The sequence below is a fragment of the Onychostruthus taczanowskii genome, unplaced genomic scaffold (assembly GCF_017590055.1).
Source record: "Onychostruthus taczanowskii isolate IOZ18803 unplaced genomic scaffold, ASM1759005v1 scaffold56, whole genome shotgun sequence".
Taxonomy (NCBI): Eukaryota; Metazoa; Chordata; class Aves; order Passeriformes; family Passeridae; genus Onychostruthus; species Onychostruthus taczanowskii.
In genome coordinates, this window is record NW_024503235.1 from 3,833,574 (window position 1) to 3,850,072 (window position 16,499).

General features: G+C 53.4%; 2 protein-coding genes and 1 long non-coding RNA gene across 11 annotated transcripts in view; 2 read left to right on the plus strand and 1 right to left on the minus strand.

Moving 5' to 3' along the window:
* The first annotated feature begins 1,856 nt into the window (after positions 1–1,856).
* Positions 1,857–7,773, plus strand: LOC121342932 (NF-kappa-B inhibitor delta-like). Of its 4 annotated transcripts, none has more exons than XM_041417690.1 (11): positions 1,857–1,924; positions 2,707–2,795; positions 2,882–2,915; positions 3,086–3,207; positions 3,742–3,926; positions 4,399–4,504; positions 5,171–5,317; positions 5,490–5,541; positions 6,007–6,164; positions 6,548–6,661; positions 6,998–7,428. In XM_041417690.1, the coding sequence occupies exons 1-11, from the start codon at positions 1,909–1,911 to the stop codon at positions 7,370–7,372; spliced, it is 1,398 nt and encodes a 465-aa protein (XP_041273624.1). In that variant the 5' UTR covers positions 1,857–1,908; the 3' UTR covers positions 7,373–7,428. The 4 variants fall into 4 exon arrangements, with proteins under 4 accessions (XP_041273624.1, XP_041273623.1, XP_041273625.1 ...); XM_041417692.1 differs by lacking the exon at positions 1,857–1,924 and adding an exon at positions 7,439–7,773 and having other exon boundaries at positions 2,478–2,795; positions 6,998–7,162; XM_041417689.1 differs by lacking the exon at positions 1,857–1,924 and having other exon boundaries at positions 2,477–2,795.
* A 1,002-nt stretch (positions 7,774–8,775) lies between these two features.
* LOC121342934 lies at positions 8,776–12,810 on the minus strand. The gene is made up of 3 exons (XR_005953619.1): positions 12,579–12,810; positions 11,322–11,434; positions 8,776–9,063 (listed from the first exon to the last, which is right to left on the minus strand). It is a non-coding gene; the product is annotated as an uncharacterized LOC121342934 (long non-coding RNA).
* A 591-nt stretch (positions 12,811–13,401) lies between these two features.
* RLF (RLF zinc finger) overlaps positions 13,402–16,499 on the plus strand; it is a 40,626-nt gene continuing 37,528 nt past the window's right edge. For 4 of the 6 annotated variants that reach the window (XM_041417332.1, XM_041417322.1, XM_041417323.1 and 1 more), the window contains exon 1: positions 13,402–13,594. In XM_041417332.1, coding sequence (XP_041273266.1) covers positions 13,442–13,594 — 153 coding nt within the window. In that variant the 5' untranslated portion in view covers positions 13,402–13,441. The remainder of the gene's footprint in view (positions 13,595–16,499) is intronic. The other 2 variants (XM_041417326.1, XM_041417329.1) reach the window with 2 other exon arrangements.

The window sequence follows — 16,499 nt, forward strand, 5'->3', positions numbered from 1 at the left end:
GATCTAGGCCTTTTCATTTCTATACATCAATAATGTGCACTTTATGTGTACAATTGATTTTAATTTTCTGCTGTTATCTGTCTGACCCACAAAGGACAGCTAGATTAGCAGAGGCACAAACATCAGTGACGGGTTCAGGCTAACATGAACTCACTCCCATAGTTTTCTTTCAGTAAAGAAGGAAGACCACAAATGATAAACTGCAACAATGAGAAATTTGGACAACTCTGCTACTCCATGTTGTCTTTAGGATCACCAAATTCAGCAGTATTGTGTTTGAAGGCAGACCAGATACTACCATATGAAGACTGAAACACATACTCTCCAAATTAGTGTAGTTTCTGTGCTGCCTTATAGATTCAGTCTTTATTGCTAAGATACACATGCAAATCAGGAGGTGCACATTTATATTTTCACTTTCACAAGCAAAATTTCTGAAGATGCCCTGGCCTATATCAGAAAGTTTAAGGGGTTTTTTTTTACAGTTTCTGTCTTTATCTTAGTTCACTGTTGATAGTTTTTAATGCATTCCTCTCTTAGCTTTAAAATTTTGTATTTTCTGCATACTTTTATATAGCTTGCTGTCTATTCTCCTCTCTTAATCCCTTGGCTGTAAGATTTTATTTGTACATATACTGTAAGTTTCTGTGACTGCTTTTAGTTCTCTCTGACCTTGCTCCTCTTTACATTTTCAAGTTTCCATGTTACTTTATTAGGCTTCTTCTATTTTTTTTCTTCTTTCCTGCCAGTTCTGTATCCATCTGCTGGGCTCAGGGTCAGTGTCTGTGGTTGGGGTCAGGGGAAGGGAGATGGGCTTCACCTGGGAGCTGCAGCATCTAGGTTGTTCCCATGAGGTGTGAAAGTGGCTGAGCCAAGGATTGAGATCGGGTGGAGGAAGGGATGGGTTGGGGCAGCAGACGTGCAGCTACTGAGGCTGGGGTATACAAACCACAGCCTCTGTCAGGGTGCTCTGCTGTTCCTCCAGCTGTTTCAGCTCCTAGGCTGTTTCAGCTCTTTGGGCAGGTGTGTTCTGGAGTTTAGAGAATGGAGCTACCTGTCTGGGTAAGGCTTCAGGACCGGTGAAGCTTCGGCAGCCTATGTAGTAGAAAGTACACTTGTGACAGACACCCCCCAGTCAGGATCCTGGAGAGAACCCCCCTGCTGCATGACATCCCCCAAAATAAATCCACCAGCCTTGGTAGTCTCAGGGGTCTTCATGGTCTCAGTGGGTCTCAATGGTTTCCTTCCCATGTGTCAGAGACTCCCACCAAGATCAGGCTGAGTCCCCCCAGCCTAAATGGCACCCCCAAGTGGGTGGGAAACCTCCCTCAAGTGGGGCAGAGATCCTCCCAAATGGGTAAGACACACCCCACACCCCCCAAGTGGGGGGTATGGAGGGGAGCAGTGACATCCTGCAAATTGTGGGTGGGGGGACAGCCCGGTCCCCCCCAGTAAAGACATCAGCCCTGGCGTCCCCACAGTCTTCATGGTCTTCGTGGGTCTCGTGATCTTCTGGGGTTGGGGAGACAGAGCCCCCCCTTAGAATGGGGAAGACAGCCCCCCAAATGGGACAAAGACCCCCACAGAATGATGGGGGGTGAGAAGGACCCTGGACTGTCGACCCAAATCGGTGCTGATGACGCCACAAGGGAACAACCCAGGACCTGTGACCCTTCCCGACACCCCTCAGAGGACCCCGGCTCCCGGGTGACCCCGCCACCTTCACCCATCCTCTGGGTCCCATGGGCCCCTCCGAAGCTCCGCCCCCCTTCCTTGTCACCCGTCGCAACAGTGACAGCGTTGGCGTTTTGGTGGCGTTTCCCTCCGGGGCGGGGTTTCCTCGCCCAAGTCCCCCCAAAAAGGTCCCCGCGCCCGCCCGGTCCCCATTTGCCCCCGGATCCCGCGGGGATGCGGCCCCAGAGAGGTATGGGGGGATAAGGGGGGTGGGGGCGGGGTGTCGCGGGCCCTTTAAGACCCGCTTTAAGGGAACGCTGGCCTTTTAAGAGTTCTGGGGGGGCGGGGGGGCGGGGTGTCGCGGGCCTTTTAAGACCCGCTTTGAGGGAACGCTGGCTTTTTAAGAGTTCTGGGGCAAGGTGCTGGTCCTTTAAAACACCCAGGAGAGAGTGCTGGCCTTTAAAGACGGTCTTTTAGGGGCGCTGGCCCTTTAAGAGCTGCTTTGGGAGATACTGGCCCTTTAAGAGCTGCTTTGGGTCATACTGGCCCTTTAAGAGCTGCTTGTAGGAGACACTGGCCCTTTAAGTCTCGCTTTTAGGGGACACTGGCCCTTTAAGGAGCCAAGACGGGTCTGCTGGCCCTTTAGGAGAGCCTGGGGGCAGGAGGGGGACACTGGCCTTCAAGGACGGGGGGATTCCCGGGGCCTCCCCGCTGGATTCTCCCCGCGGGGGAAGAGGGGGTTCCCCGGGGAGGAGGGCGGTGACGGCGGGGGCGGGTGATGATGCATGGGAATCCCCGTGACGTCACGACAGGGGGATTCCTGGGGGAGTGCCCAAGGGTTTGGGGGTCCCGGGGGACGCGGTTATGACACTGCGGTTTGAGGGGTCTCAGGAGTTCAGGGGGGACCCCCGAACAGGGTCTGGATGAAAAACGGGGATCTGGAGGACGCCTGGGCGTTTGGCGGGGTTCTAGGAGTTTTCAGGGTTCCCCGACATCCCGGGGACCCCCGAACCCTCCCTTGCACACCCCCAGGTCCCCCGCGCGCCGCTCCGCCCCAGACGGTGAAGCAGCTGCTGAAGGAGCTACGGCAGCAGAAGAGCCGGGAAGGGGCGAGATCCCCGGTGGGTGACCCCCTCTCCCAGGTGGCACCTCCCCCGGGACACCCCCACTCTCCTCACTGACCCTGCCCTCCTCGCTCTCCCCCCAGGTTTTGGCTCTGCCATCCCCGCGCCCCTCGGATGGTGAGTGACCTCCGATCCCCCAGATCCTCCCCACACCCCCTGTGCCCCTAAATATTGTCCATGCCCTCCCCCCCGCCATCCCTACATCTCCCCCATTCCTCTCTCTGTCCCTCAATTCCCCTCCATGTCCCTCCGCCCAAACCTCCCCATGTCCCCTGGTCTCCCCTCAGGCGCTCCCTGGCCCGCTGTCCCCGCAGTGACGCCCAGCCTCTGTGCGGTCCCACACGTGTCGCCCCATGGCAGCCCGGGGGGGGCCCATGGGAGAAGGGCCTCCGGTCCGAGGGGGTTTCAGGTGAGCTGTTGGACGGGACAGTGGAGAAATGGGGCGTGAACTGGGAGGTTAAAGGGGGGGCAGTGTGGTAATTGGGTCAGTGGGGGAAAATGAGAGCGCAGTGGGGGGAGAATGGGGGAATGGGAGACAGAGGGAGGGAGATGGGGGGGGAAGGAACTGGGAGGTTAAAGGGGGGGCAGTGTGGTAATTGGGTCAGTGGGGGAAAATGAGAGGGCAGTGGGGGGAGAATGGGGGAAATGGGAGACAAAGGGAGGGAAATGGGGGGGGAAGGTGGACAGAACACTGGGAGGGGAATGGTCGGGCAATGTGGAGTTAGATGGGGATAATGGGATGGTTAAGGGAGGCAGTGGGAGGGAATGAAGGAAACAATTGTGGGCAGTGGAGGGGCAATGGGGGCAGCAGTGGGGGGAGATGATGTAGATGGGGGCAATGGAGTCGCAGCTGGTGGGGGTAAGGGGAGGAAAAGGGGGGGGTCATTGGGGCAGGGGTAACTGGGACCAAGCCCCCCTCCACCTTGACTGCTGCCCCCCCAAGGCTGCTGCCATCCCTGGCCCTGCCTGGCCCCATCCCGCAGTGCCGTGGGGAGAATTTGGGGCCACCCTGCTGGGAAGGGAGATCCAAGACCCGTATCCTGAGCCCCAGGACCTGGCAGCCGCCCGCGCTGCACTGGGGGGCCGAGACCCCCGGGAGCTGCTGTGGCAGGACGAGGAGGGGGACACGTGAGCAGGGGGGCCATGGGAGGGCACTGGGGGGTACGGGGGTGATAACGGGGTACTGGAGTCAAGGGGTCCATGGTGGGTCAATGGGCTAAACTGAAGCAAATGGGCGTCAATGGGGGGCAATTTAGGGGGTCACTGGTGTGAAGGACAGTCAGTGGGGCCCATAACAGTGCAATGGGAGGGCAGTGGGGTGAGTGGGGTCAGTGTGGTGTTCAGTGGGGGGCAACGGGATCAAGTGGGGTCTGTGGGTGAGATCAGTGTGGGGTAAATAGGAGAGTCAATGTGGAAGTCAGCAGGGAGTCAATGGGGGGTCACTGGGACAAGGCAGTGCTGGGAAGCCCCCAGGGGCAGTTGTGAGGCACTGGGAGGAGCTCTGGGGTGACAAGTCCTTTTGTGGGGTCTGTGTTCTGGGTGGAACGTGGCGGGTGGGTAGAGGCCAAGGGGGTCCCCTGTAACCCTGCTCCACCCCCAGGCTGCTGCACGTGCTCTGTGCCGGGGGGCAGTGGGCGCTCGCCCGGGCTGCGGCCGAGGCTCTGCGGGACCTGGGGGGACTCGAGGTGCGGGAGCACCTGGGCAAGGTGAGAGGGACATCTGGACGAGCAACCTGGGGGGCCTGAGGGGACATCTGGAGGAGATCAAGATGCAGGAGCACCTAGGCAAGATGGGGGGGTCGGCGAGGGGAAACTAGAAGTGCAAGAACACCTGGGAAAGTTGATGGCATGGTAATAAGTAAAGAAGGGGTAATAAGTGGGTCTTATTGGGGCAATAAGGGGGTGATGGGGGTAAAAAGACAATAACAGATCAGGGAGTGATGGGATAATTAATAATGGGGGTGGGGTAGTTAATTCTGGGATAATTAATCACAGAGTTCTGTTGCAGTCTAATAACAGGGGGAGTGCTGGAGAATAAAGGGGGTAATTAATACTGGGAGGTAATAATGGGTGATTACTGGTGGTGTAATTAGAATCCAGTAAAGGGCAATGAAGGGACAATTAATAACAAATAATTAATGAGGTGATGATAAAGGAATGATAAGGGGAGACAGAGCAGTAGCAGAATACCAGGGTGATAATTTGAGGGTTCAGGGGTGCTTGATGCCCCCCAACCACTCCTGACTCCCCCAGATCCCACTGACCTTCCTTTTCTCCCTGCAAGAGCCCCCAGACCCCCTTTACCCCCTAGACATCCAACTCCCCCCAGGAGTCACTCAAGTCCCCCCTGTCCCCTCCATTTGATGCCCCCAGACTCCTCTGCTGGTGGCAGCGGCTGCTGCAGCCCCGGAGATTGTGCGGGACCTGCTTGTCCTGGGGGCCAATCCTGATGCCGCAGACCACGGGGGCCGCACGGCCCTGCACCTGGCCGCAGCCTACGGGCACCCTCAAATCCTCCAGGTGAGATCCCAACGCAGGAGGGCCGGGCAGCCCTGGGGACCGCAAAACCCTCTCAAAGGGGACCCCAGAGTGCGTCCAGAAGGAACGCAGTTGTTCTGGGAGACCAGGGAACCAGCCTAGTGGGGTTCCTGGTATCCAGGGGGACCCCAAATCTTTCCCCTTGCCTTCCCAGGCCATGATGTCCTCGGGGGTTCCTGTCAACGTGGAGGCCAGAAATTTTGAGGGTCAGCAAATTTGAGGGGGGGGCGGGGCAAGGGTGGTGAAGGGGCTTGCAGTAGGCCCCTGGTTTTGTGGTGGGGGTGATTCTTGGGGAGTCCTTGTTTGGGTGGGACAGGGGAGAGTTCAATTGGTGGGTCCCCAATGGGAGGGGGACTCAGGGGTCCCTGATGAGTCCCTATTTCAGGGTGTCTTGGGAGAGTCCCACTTGAGGGGTATTCAATACAGAATGGGCTTGGGGGTCCCTGGTTTGGAGGGGACCCTGAGGAGCGCCATTTTGTGGTAGCTCTTGGTGGGATTCCTGGTGGATGCATCACTGTTTTGGGAGGATGGGGGATTTCCAGTTTGGGGTCCTGGTTGATGTCCCAGGGGGGTGTGTCTGTAATTTGAGGGGGTCCCTAGGAGGGTTCCCAATTCAAGGGGGTCCTGTTTGGGGGAGGGGCCCTTCCTGACCCCTCTTGGTTCTTCTCCAGGCCAGACCCCTCTGCACTGCGCCGTCCTGGCCCACAACGCCTCGCTGCAGGGAGGGCACAGCCCCTTGGGGGGCTCTGGAAGGGGGTCCCCCACTCCCCAGGACCGATTCCACTGTGTTGAGCTGCTACTGCAGATGGGGGCAGACAGCAGCAGCCAGGTACACACCCCCCCAAGGACCCCCAGGTACCCCACAACTCTCCAGGTGTCCCTCAGATCCCCTGGGTTCCCCACACAGACCTCTGTGCCCCTCAAAGATGACTGTGTCCCACTTTGAGGTCCCTGTGTGCTGGGCAGACCTGAGCTCCTGGCCTTTGGGATCCACTGGGGTACCTTGGGAGGGTTGGGGAGGGGCGTGAGACCCCCACAACACCTGTGTGCCCCCCAAAGACCCCTGTGTCTCCCTTTAGGGTCCCCATGGGCTGGACAGATCTGTGCTCCCAGGCACTGGGATTTCTTGGGGTCCCTTTGGGGAGGTTGAGGAGGTTGTAGGGGGGTGAGACCTCCTGTGGGTCCCCCCCCCGACCCCTATCTTGCCCCCAGGACACCAAAAGCAGCCTGACAGCACTGCACCTGGCTGTGCGGGGAGGGAACCTTGCCCTGGCCCACCTCCTGCTGCGCCAGCCTGGCATGGCCCCCCGCCTTGTCAACATGAAGGTTTGAGGGACTTGTGGGGCTGGGGGGAGCTCTGAGGGGGGCTCTGGGTTCCCCCAAGGGCTCTGTGGGGCACATGGGGCTGGGAGACCTCTGTGGGGCTCTTGGGGTTGATTGGAGGGCTCTGTGGAGCTCTTTGGGGTTCCTCTAATGGCTTGCGGGGTTTGAAGGGGCTCTGGGAGGCTCAGGGGGATCAAAAGGGCACTGGGGGCTTTGGGGTGTCTGTGGAGGGTCTGGGGGGGCTGGAGGTGTCGGTATCAGATCTCAAGGGTCTCTGAGGTACCTCTAGTGGGCTGGAGGGTGACTTGTGGGTACCCTGAGCCCCCTCACATCCCACAGGCCCACGGGAACACCCCCCTGCACATGGCAGCAGCACTGCCTGGGACCCCCAGCCAGGAGCCCCTCGTGAGGCTGCTCCTGGCCTGGGGTGCCGACCCCAGCGCCCGCAACCTGGAGCACGACCTGCCCCAGAGCCTGCTGCCCCCCGGGGCCCCCGGAGACCAGGTGAGACCCCCGATCACCCTCACACCCAGCACCCCACTGCACCCTAAACTTCCTGCTGATGGGGGGAAATGCCCGGAATTGCTCCTGGAACCCCAAAATCCCAAGGTTTTCCTCAAAACCTTGCTGCTATGCCCGAATGTTCTGCTGCTTCACCCCCTCATTTTCACCACCCCCCAAACCGTGGGGTCCTGTCCCAGGACCTTTGGGTGACATCCCCGTATTCTGGGGTAGAACCCCGTGTTTTGGGGACCTCCCTGAACCTTCCCTCTCCCACAGCTCCGCCTCCTCCTGAGGAGCCGCCGGGGGTCCCATCGCCCCCCCCACACCGCCGAGTGACGTCAGAGGGGCGGGGTCTCCCCGGTATCAGATGGAGGGACACCCCCATATTGGGGGATTTCCCCATGTTAACTTTTCCTGATTTCAATGAAATTGCCCCCAAATTTCTGTGAAATGAGTCTGAACCACATTGGTTTGGTGGGGGGAGGAGCATGGAGGGGGTCCAGCTCCCCCTTGCCCTCCCTCACAGCCTCATTAATGGGGGCTGCTAATGAGGGGCGTCTCCTCTAAATTAGGGGATTTGGGTGGAGTATGCCAAATTGGAGGGGACACCCAAAAACTGACAGAATTCTGAAATTAAATAAAAACTCTTAAAATCTGAGTGTTTTTTCCCAGTGCATCCCAGTGACAACAGAAAAAGGAGAGGATTCTGGAACAAAGGGCTTCAAATTGAGAAAAACTCCTTTTTTCTTATTTTGAGGATTAAGTTATCAAAAACACCTCTTTGACACTATTTTAAATCTTTAAATTATGGGGGTAAATGGTGGGAAATGTGAAGGGAAAAGAGCAGGAAACATAAGGGAGAAGGGGTGGGAAATGCAAGGGGAAGGAGGGTGATAACCATGAGGCACTTGGGGTGACTCCCAGAGGTGCCCCCAAATGCTCAGGTTCTCCTCTCCCCAGGGCTAGAGGAACTGCTGAGGGGAGCATCCCTCAGAACCATCAAACCCCTCACTGCACCCACTGAATCCCCTCACAGCCAAACCATCCCAGATCCCCCAATCCACCTTCAAACCATCCCAACATCACCGAAACCATTTCAGCCAGCTACAGCTCCTCTTTAGCCCTCTCAAACCTCACCCAGCACCACTGAAGGGCCGATTGATGCCACCCAATCAATCCTTCCAATTCCCTCTAAATCTGCTTTAACACCACTGAAACTCCTCCTGGCCTCTCCAACACCACACCAGCACCTTACAATACTCCTAGAGACAAAAAATTATGGAACTTTCCTAATTCATTTTTCTACTTAATGGGGTTAATTAACTTTCAATTAATTATTTTAATTAATAACAAGCAGTGTAATTTTCCACTTTAGCCAGCATGTAGTAAAGTTTTTTCACAGACTGCTATTGTTAGAACAGTTTGGAACAATTACTGAAATTTAAAGTTTTACTAAACCAACCTTGATGTCCTTCAATGAACAAAGCCTGAGGGAGAGAAATGATGCTGAGAACTTGTTCTGCCAGTTGATAGGGGTGATTTAAATGACACAGACACCAGTGGCAAGAACGGTCTTCTTTTACTATGACTATTAAGGCAACACAAAAGTAAAATTATACATTCAATAAAACTCCAAACTCCACACACTTGGCTTTAGCAACAAAGAAAAAAGCAAGGTAATGCACCTAATCATTACTACAGAGTGACTGAGAAAGATACCTCCAAAATTGCCTAGATACTTGTGCCATCCTCCAGAGTCTGCAGTCACTGGGGAGCCTCATTTCACAGTGAGGACCTGGAGAATCCTTCCCAGCAATTGGGAAAATCCTGCACGATGCATCCACCCATAGGTGAGGTCTCCAAAGGGCCCCAAAACTGGGTCCAGCTTTTATAGGCCCAAACTAACAAGACAGAGTGGCTTGGTTATATTTTTGGCCCAGAAACACCTGGATCTGATGGCACACTCCCTGACCAGCAGGGCCCAAGGCTTGGCCAGAGCCCAGGCCTTGCCTGGGAGGGTTTCCCCTAAACTATCTTACAAACAAACCTCTATTGATGTCAGTTGGGAAAATGTCTTCAAATGATACATTTCTAGCAGATAACTACACAAGGTTATGTGCAAGTTTCAAAGCAGTGGGTTTGGTGTGAAACAGCTGGCATAAGCATCTTGGTCATCTATTTTTAGCTAAATAATGGGGTGTGAACTGGAAGGTTAAAGGGGGGGGGGGCAGTGTGGTAAATGGGGGCAATGGGTTAATTATTTAACTATTATTTTAGCTAAATAATGGGGTGTGAACTGGGACGTTAAAGGGGGGGCAGTGTGGTAAATGGGGGCAATGGGTTAATTATTTAACTATTATTTTAGCTAAATAATACTGATTGTGTTAGTCACATAATACCCAGGGCTGATCTTGTAAGTCAGCTCTGGCTGAGTCCTGCTGCTCAGGCCTAAGCACATCATGGACAGCAGGAATGCAAAATTTACAGACTGCAAGAACATGTTGCAGAAACCAGAGATGAAGAAACAAAGACAATTCAGCATCTGTACTGAAACTCTCCCTATGACAAAGTGTGATGCTAGGAATAGCTGAGGAAGAAAGTGCAAGACACCACCGTGTTTTAACAGGAGCAGTTTGCCACACTGCTTCTATCCTGACACATTTTTCTGTGCAAGAAATAGACACACACTTCAGACTCTGCAGGACTGAAATTGTGTGATACAGTGGAGAACAAAAGTACATTGCCACCATTGTTATGTGCACAAGCTGCAAGCAAATGTAGCTGCCACTTGTTTCTGGTGTGAATTTAAGCTTGCAGATGGGAGGGAAGATCAGTGAAATCTTTCTGTTCTGGTACGTTTTCTCAGCGAGAGTGAAGGACATTTTCAACTTTGCATCTTCACTCTTGGACACCCTGATGCCTTAGGATTTCAGCTTTTATATTTTTACATATTTGTAATCCTTCAATTCTTTAGAGTGTAACTCCAAACTCCACTCACAGTGTAAGCTGCTGCTTTCCCATTTTGGGCAGACACAACAATTCCTCTCCAGGCCTGGCAATCAAGGACACCTCACTGCCTCAGGCCTGAGAGATTGAAACAAAAGTGCCTTGGGGGAGCAAACTTGGGGTCAATGACTTCATTAGCTGAAGCTGGAATTGGAAGATGAACCCCCAATATGCAAATGGCCCAAACTTTTAAAAGTGTGAAAACCTGTGACCTGTCATCCATTCTGGGTGTAGCCCCTGGTAGGGGTTCATCTGCCAAAAATGTACCTGAAAGCCTTAAATAAATATACCTGATTTTATTATCTTAATTTTGTCTGGCCTCTGTTTTTAGGTAGCCCCAATGATGCCTTGGAGGGGCTCCCTAGAACAGAGGCTAGACACAGTTAAGAGAATAAAGTGAGTATTTATTAAAGGCCTTCTATAGACACACCCTGGGCAGTCAGAAGCCTTACAGAAGCTACACCCAAGATGGACCATGGTCATGAGTTTTTCAGCCAGATCTAAGTTTGGTCTATTTGCATATCAGGGGTTAATTGTCCAATTACAGCTTCAGGTAATGAAGTCAGATATGCCCAGTTTGCTCCCCACTCCTCGACTCACTTTTGTTTATACTTCTTGGGGCCTGAGGCAGAGGATGTCCTTGGGTCTCAAGCCTGGAGGGATTGTTTTGTCACCGTGATATTTTCTGAGAAATCCCTTCACCAAGACTTCTTCTCCTGGGAAGCTGAGAAGCCTCAGAAAAGAATGAAAACAATAATTATCTGATTGCTTTGGAATGTGGTCTGGAGGTTGCTTCCCAACAGGTGCATGTTTGGTTCCATGTGAATTGTGTTTCCTAAATGACCAATCACCATCAGCTGTGTCGGACTCTCTGAGGAATCACGAGTTCTTATTATTCATTCTTTTTAAGCCTTATGATGTATCTTTTTCTCATTCTTTAGCATAGTTTTAATATATAATTTCTTTTAATATATATTATATATAAAATTATATACTTTATATAATTATAAAGTATATAATTTCATAATATAATATAATATAATATAATATAATATAATATAATATAATATAATATAATATAATATAATATAATATAATATAATATCCTAATAAATCAGTCTTCTGAGATCATGGAGTCAGATTCATCTCCTACCTCATCCTGGAACCCTCACAAACACCACATCGTTTTGTCTGACTAGCATGTGAAGAGAGCTTACTACCCACTCTATATGGAGTCCGTTGCTATACACTGACGCAGTACAGGATCTGAAAAACACAAAAAGATCAAACTTAAAGCAAAAGGCGAATTTGAGCCAATGGCCGGCGCCGCCTCTTTCGAGCGCACAGCGCCACCCCGTGGCCGCTCCCCGCTCAGCAGCTCCAGCAGGTGGCGCTGTGTGCCCACCCAAGGGCCCTCAAGGGCGGGACCGTCCGCTCCGGTCACGGCGCTCGAACGGAAGCACGGCGAGAATGGCAATGCCAGGCACGGCAAATGGGGACAGCTGATACCTCTGTGACCTGGGTCAAAGTTACAAGATGCTTATATAGATTGAGTTATACCAACATAACCTGAATCACGGCGCTCGAACGGAACCCGCGGTGAGCAAATGCAGGGCTGGGCAAGCACGGCAATGCCGGGCAAGGGAGATGAGGACAGCTCATACCTCTATAACCTGGGTCAAAGATGCTTATATAGCTTGAGTTATACCAGTGTAACCTGAATCATAACTTTCTGTACAATGTAATAGCTAGTATATGGTTAACTAGTTGCTTAATGCTTAAATAAACAGAAACTCGCCAAGTGAATAATCTCAAAAATAGACAAGTGTAATTATACTGGGAAGCATCAGGATGTACTAATGAGAATTTGGCAAATGTAAAGCAAATTAGCCACGAAATGGAGAATTTAAACCGGTTACTTCCAGTAAGACCAAGGAACACCATAACGGCGCGGGCTCCAAAGACGAAGTTGAGAAGTTCAGATGCAAGGAAGACCTTGAGCCTTCATCGAAGAAGACCCCCAACACCACCTAAACTGGGGAAGCCCAAGCGCAGTACAGAAGAGCTATTGCCTTGCCTAGAACTTCATTCACTTGCCAAGCCACGTCTATGCCTTCTTTCCATGCCTTGCCAAACACTTCCGTGCCACATCTTGCAAGGTCCCTTGAATTGTCTTGACTTTTCTTACCCTTCTCTTGCCTTGCCTTCCCTTCCTGTAGTGGAATGACCCTGGCCGGATGCCAGGCTCCCACCAAAGCCTGTCTGTCACTCCCCTCCATGAATGAGAAGTGGGGAGAAAAATATGTATTTCATTAATTGAGATAAGGACAGAGAGAGATCTGCTCCGATCCATGGGCCCAGCATCTCATGTCACTACACACACTGCAAATTCTTGGTAAAAGCTATTTACCATCCTCCCCGGTCCCGTGTCTGGGCAACAGCGTCTCCAGGGCTATCCTGGAGACAGGAACGTTCTGCTGCCAACACCGCGCTGTTAACGGGAGATTAAAGTAACGGCAACCTAAGTTAAAAAGCCGGCTCTGGCCGGTTCCGTTATCATGTTTCAAGTCCCCTGGCCCTGCAGTCAGTCACCTTTATCGCAGAGGGGCTGTCACTGGGGGGCCGTGCCGGAGCCCTCACGGCCCGGGGGGCGGGGCTGCAGCGCCCCCTCACGGCCCGGGGGGCGGGGCTGCAGCGCCCCCTCACGGCCCGGGGGGCGGGGCTGCAGCGCCCCCTCACGGCCCGGGGGGCGGGGCTGCAGCGCCCCCTCACGGCCCGGGGGGCGGGGCTGCAGCGCCCCCTCACGGCCCGGGGGGCGGGGCTGCAGCGCCCCCTCACGGCCCGGGGGGCGGGGCTGCAGCGCCCCCTCACGGCCCGGGGGGCGGGGCTGCAGCGCCCCCTCACGGCCCGGGGGGCGGGGCTGCAGCGCCCCCTCACGGCCCGGGGGGCGGGGCTGCAGCGCCCCCTCACGGCCCGGGGGGCGGGGCTGCAGCGCCCCCTCACGGCCCGGGGGGCGGGGCTGCAGCGCCCCCTCACGGCCCGGGGGGCGGGGCTGCAGCGCCCTCTCGCCGGCGCCGCCCTGAGGGCCGCGCGCACCGCCTCCTCGTCACGTGGGGTCGCTCGCGGGGGGGAGCGCGCCCGCTCCCCGCCCCGCCCCTCGCGCGGGCGCGGCGAAGCGTCACGTGCGCGCGCGTCACGTGACGCCGTCCCTGGCCGATGAGGTCATCGGCGGGTCACGTGACCGGTGCCTACGCGCAGTGGGGCCGGGTGCAGATGGCGGACGCGGAGGCCGAGGCGGCGGCGCGGCCGGAGGTGTCGCGGGTGGTGCCGGCGCTCCGCGCTCGCCTCTGGCAGCTGCAGACGGAGCTGCGCGAGCAGGAGGTGTCGGAGGCCTCGTCCCGAGCCTACTGCCGGGGCTTCTGCCAGGTAGGAGCCGGGCGGGGCGGGCCGCGGCGCGGGCTGCAGGCCGGCTGCGCGCAGCGAGGATGCGGCGGGGCAGGAACGGCTCGGCACGGCGGGGCAGGCACGGCACGGCTCGGCCCGGCGGGGCAGGCTCGGTACGGCGCTGCCGCTCGCTCTGCCGCTCGCTCTGCCGGGGCTGCCGGTGCTCCGTGGCCGGTTGCCCAGCGGGGCTGTGCTCGCCCTGCCCGGGGCGCCCCGCGGGCTCTGCGCCGCCAGCCGGGGCCGAGGGCTCTGCTCGCCCTGGGGCTTTGGAGTCGCTTCGGAGCGGGGCACGCTGCGGGCTCGGCTGGGTCTCCGGGCCGTACCGCATTTACTCGGTGCAGTCTTGGCTCGGTTCCGAGACCTCCGGTTGTCTGTTTCACTTGTCTCGGGATCACATCTGCGTATTTGCCTTGTTTGAGATCAGCCAGGGGTGCAAGGAGTGCTTGCTGGCCTGTCAGGGCCTACGGGGCCCTTAAGTCGCTGAATGAGCTGTGGTTTGGATAGCTTGTCTTGAATACTTGCTTAGTGCAACCAAGAGAAAGATCACCAATTTCTGAATTGGGGCCCTGAGTTCCAGAAGAAGAACTGATCTAGATTAAAGCCACAGTGATGGAGATAAGTCGTTCTTAAGTAAACTCTTCCAGTGGTTAGTTTTTGCTACCCTCACAGCATCATTTACTGTGAGCTCTAAGGTTGAAAAATTGTTGTTATGATGCTGGGTTGAAGAGTTGTCTCTGTTGAGTCTGGAAAGATTGTGGGGTTTAAGCAAGAAAAAAATCTGTTTTCTAAGCTGGTTTACAATACCTCAGCTGATTAAGCTATAGTATTTGACTGATGAATGGTAAAACCAGAGAAAAAAGCTTGCTGGGTTATCACAAATTATGTACAAGTGGTGTTACCCTTCACAGTCTTCCATTTTGCATCCACAGGTTTGTGCTGTGCTGTACCATTCTGGGAGGATGTTTAGCTCATCACTTACTGAAACAAGAGAATAAGTGTATTTACTAGATTTTAAAACTCTTTCAAACTGCAGGGTGCAGCTGCATCCTGCTGTGTTAGTCCCACGTTCAGTGTACGTGACCTTGCACTGACATGGAGCCTGCTACAAAGTGTCAGCCTGTCCAGGTTCAGGTTTTGCTAAAATTGTTTCTAGTTGTGTACATTGTGGCAGAACATTGAGGCAAATATTCAGCTGACCCTTAATAGTGGATCCTTGTCAGGATGATCTCTGTACATGTCCAGGTTCCCAGATTGGTTGGGTACAGAAGAAGCTTTAAAGATGCTTGATCAGTGGAGTGTGGTGGTGAAAGACAGTTCTGCTACCTAAAAGAAAAGTAAACAACAACAACAACAAAAAAGACCCCAAACCATGCCCCACAAATAATGCAACCCTCTGTGTCCTTGTGCTGTTATTGTAGTCTGGTTTTTAAATGCTGTGATAGCACAGATAAAAATGGTGCAAAATAAAAGTTGATTTTGAGTTGTTACCAGTCTGGCACTTTTTGGATTGTCATGCCTGTACTCCAGGGGATGCAGTGGGAAACATGGAGCAGCTGGTCCATCCTGAAGCACTTCATCCCTCATAGAGGATGAATTTGTGATGTCTTTGTGCAGTCACACCACTGTGGGTGGGGTGGAGTTTTATGTCTGGGTTTCTCCTGACAGGGGATGTTCGTGATAACTTCAATAACTTAAGGTCTGCCCATGAATGAAATTTAGGGAGCTCAATTTTGTATTAATTAGTTGGAAGGTACCACTGATGCATTGCTATAAAGTTATTTTGCTGCAGCAAAATGTGCCTAGAAAGAAGCTGAGTTTGATTTTGGGAAGTAGCTGATGTAAGGAGAGCTGAAATGTTTTATGTTTGCCATCCTGTGAGTACAGCTGGGGCAGGGGCCTGGAAGTTGCTGTGTTTTGCTGTGGAAATTACCATGGCTGCCAGGCAAACTGAACCAAATTAGTGAATTTCCTTTGCTTTGAGCTGTCTGAATGCTGTTTTACTGCTTGTAAACTTGTGCTGCTGTGTGCAGCTTTCCAGTAGCTCATACAGGGAGTGATGCTGGATGTCACAATTTCCTTGAAGATCCCTGTGTTCAAGCAGGGAAATGGTACTGTTGTCCATGATAACAAAACAAAGAATCTGCTGAAGCCTAAAAAAATGAGTTGACTCTGCAGCTTTATATTGTATAGGCATTAATGCTTTGCACATTCACCTTGTTACTTTGTGGAGAGCAATATGTACCCAAACAGCCAGATAGAACTACTAAGGGGAGTGTTTGAGGCTGTGCTGTCATAAATAGGAAGAACAGTTTTCAGTGAAGGGGAGCTTGTAGGATGGCAAAGCATCCCATCTGCCAGTGCCCAGCTGCTGTTGGCTTTCTGAAAGTTTTGAAGTTTACATGTTGAGTGCACTCAGATACGGTTAAGAAGACAGTCTTTTTCTTAAAAAGTCTCAAAGCTTTACCAACAGGTCAGGAAACTTTGAGATATTTGTCTTTAAATTGGGTCTGAGCAAAAAAATTACAGTTCTGAGAAGTGCAGCTAAGCAGGTGTTGTGTCACTGCAGAAAGTGAAAAGCTGTGCAGTGTGGAGGGCCTAGGCTGGCCTGAGTGTGACACATCAGGGCCCTGTGGTCTCTGCACTTCTCACCCCACCTGCCCATGAGGTGTGATCCTGCAATGGAAGAGGAGGGTGGGATGAAGTGTAAATGAGCCAGACTTTAAATGTGTGAATACTCTCTCGGGTAATTATACTGTAAGGTATAATTGCTTCTAAATTGTTACTTGAGAATCCCTTAAACTTGTAGGCTATCTGATTCTGTCAAATTAATCATTTTTCCATAATAGTTTTTATACAGACTGCCAGGAGAAATCCGTAGTGGACAACT

What these genes read in the sequence shown, in the direction of transcription:
- LOC121342932 (XM_041417689.1), top strand. Translation starts at nt 2,598, where the DNA reads ATGAAAAACGGGGATCTGGAGGACGCCTGGGCGTTTGGCGGGGTTCTA. An exon ending in ATCCCCGCGCCCCTCGGATG is followed by an intron (nt 2,916 to 3,085) that starts GTGAGTGACCTC and finishes GTCTCCCCTCAG; the next exon opens with GCGCTCCCTGGCCCGCTGTC. An exon ending in CCGGTCCGAGGGGGTTTCAG is followed by an intron (nt 3,208 to 3,741) that starts GTGAGCTGTTGG and finishes TGCCCCCCCAAG; the next exon opens with GCTGCTGCCATCCCTGGCCC.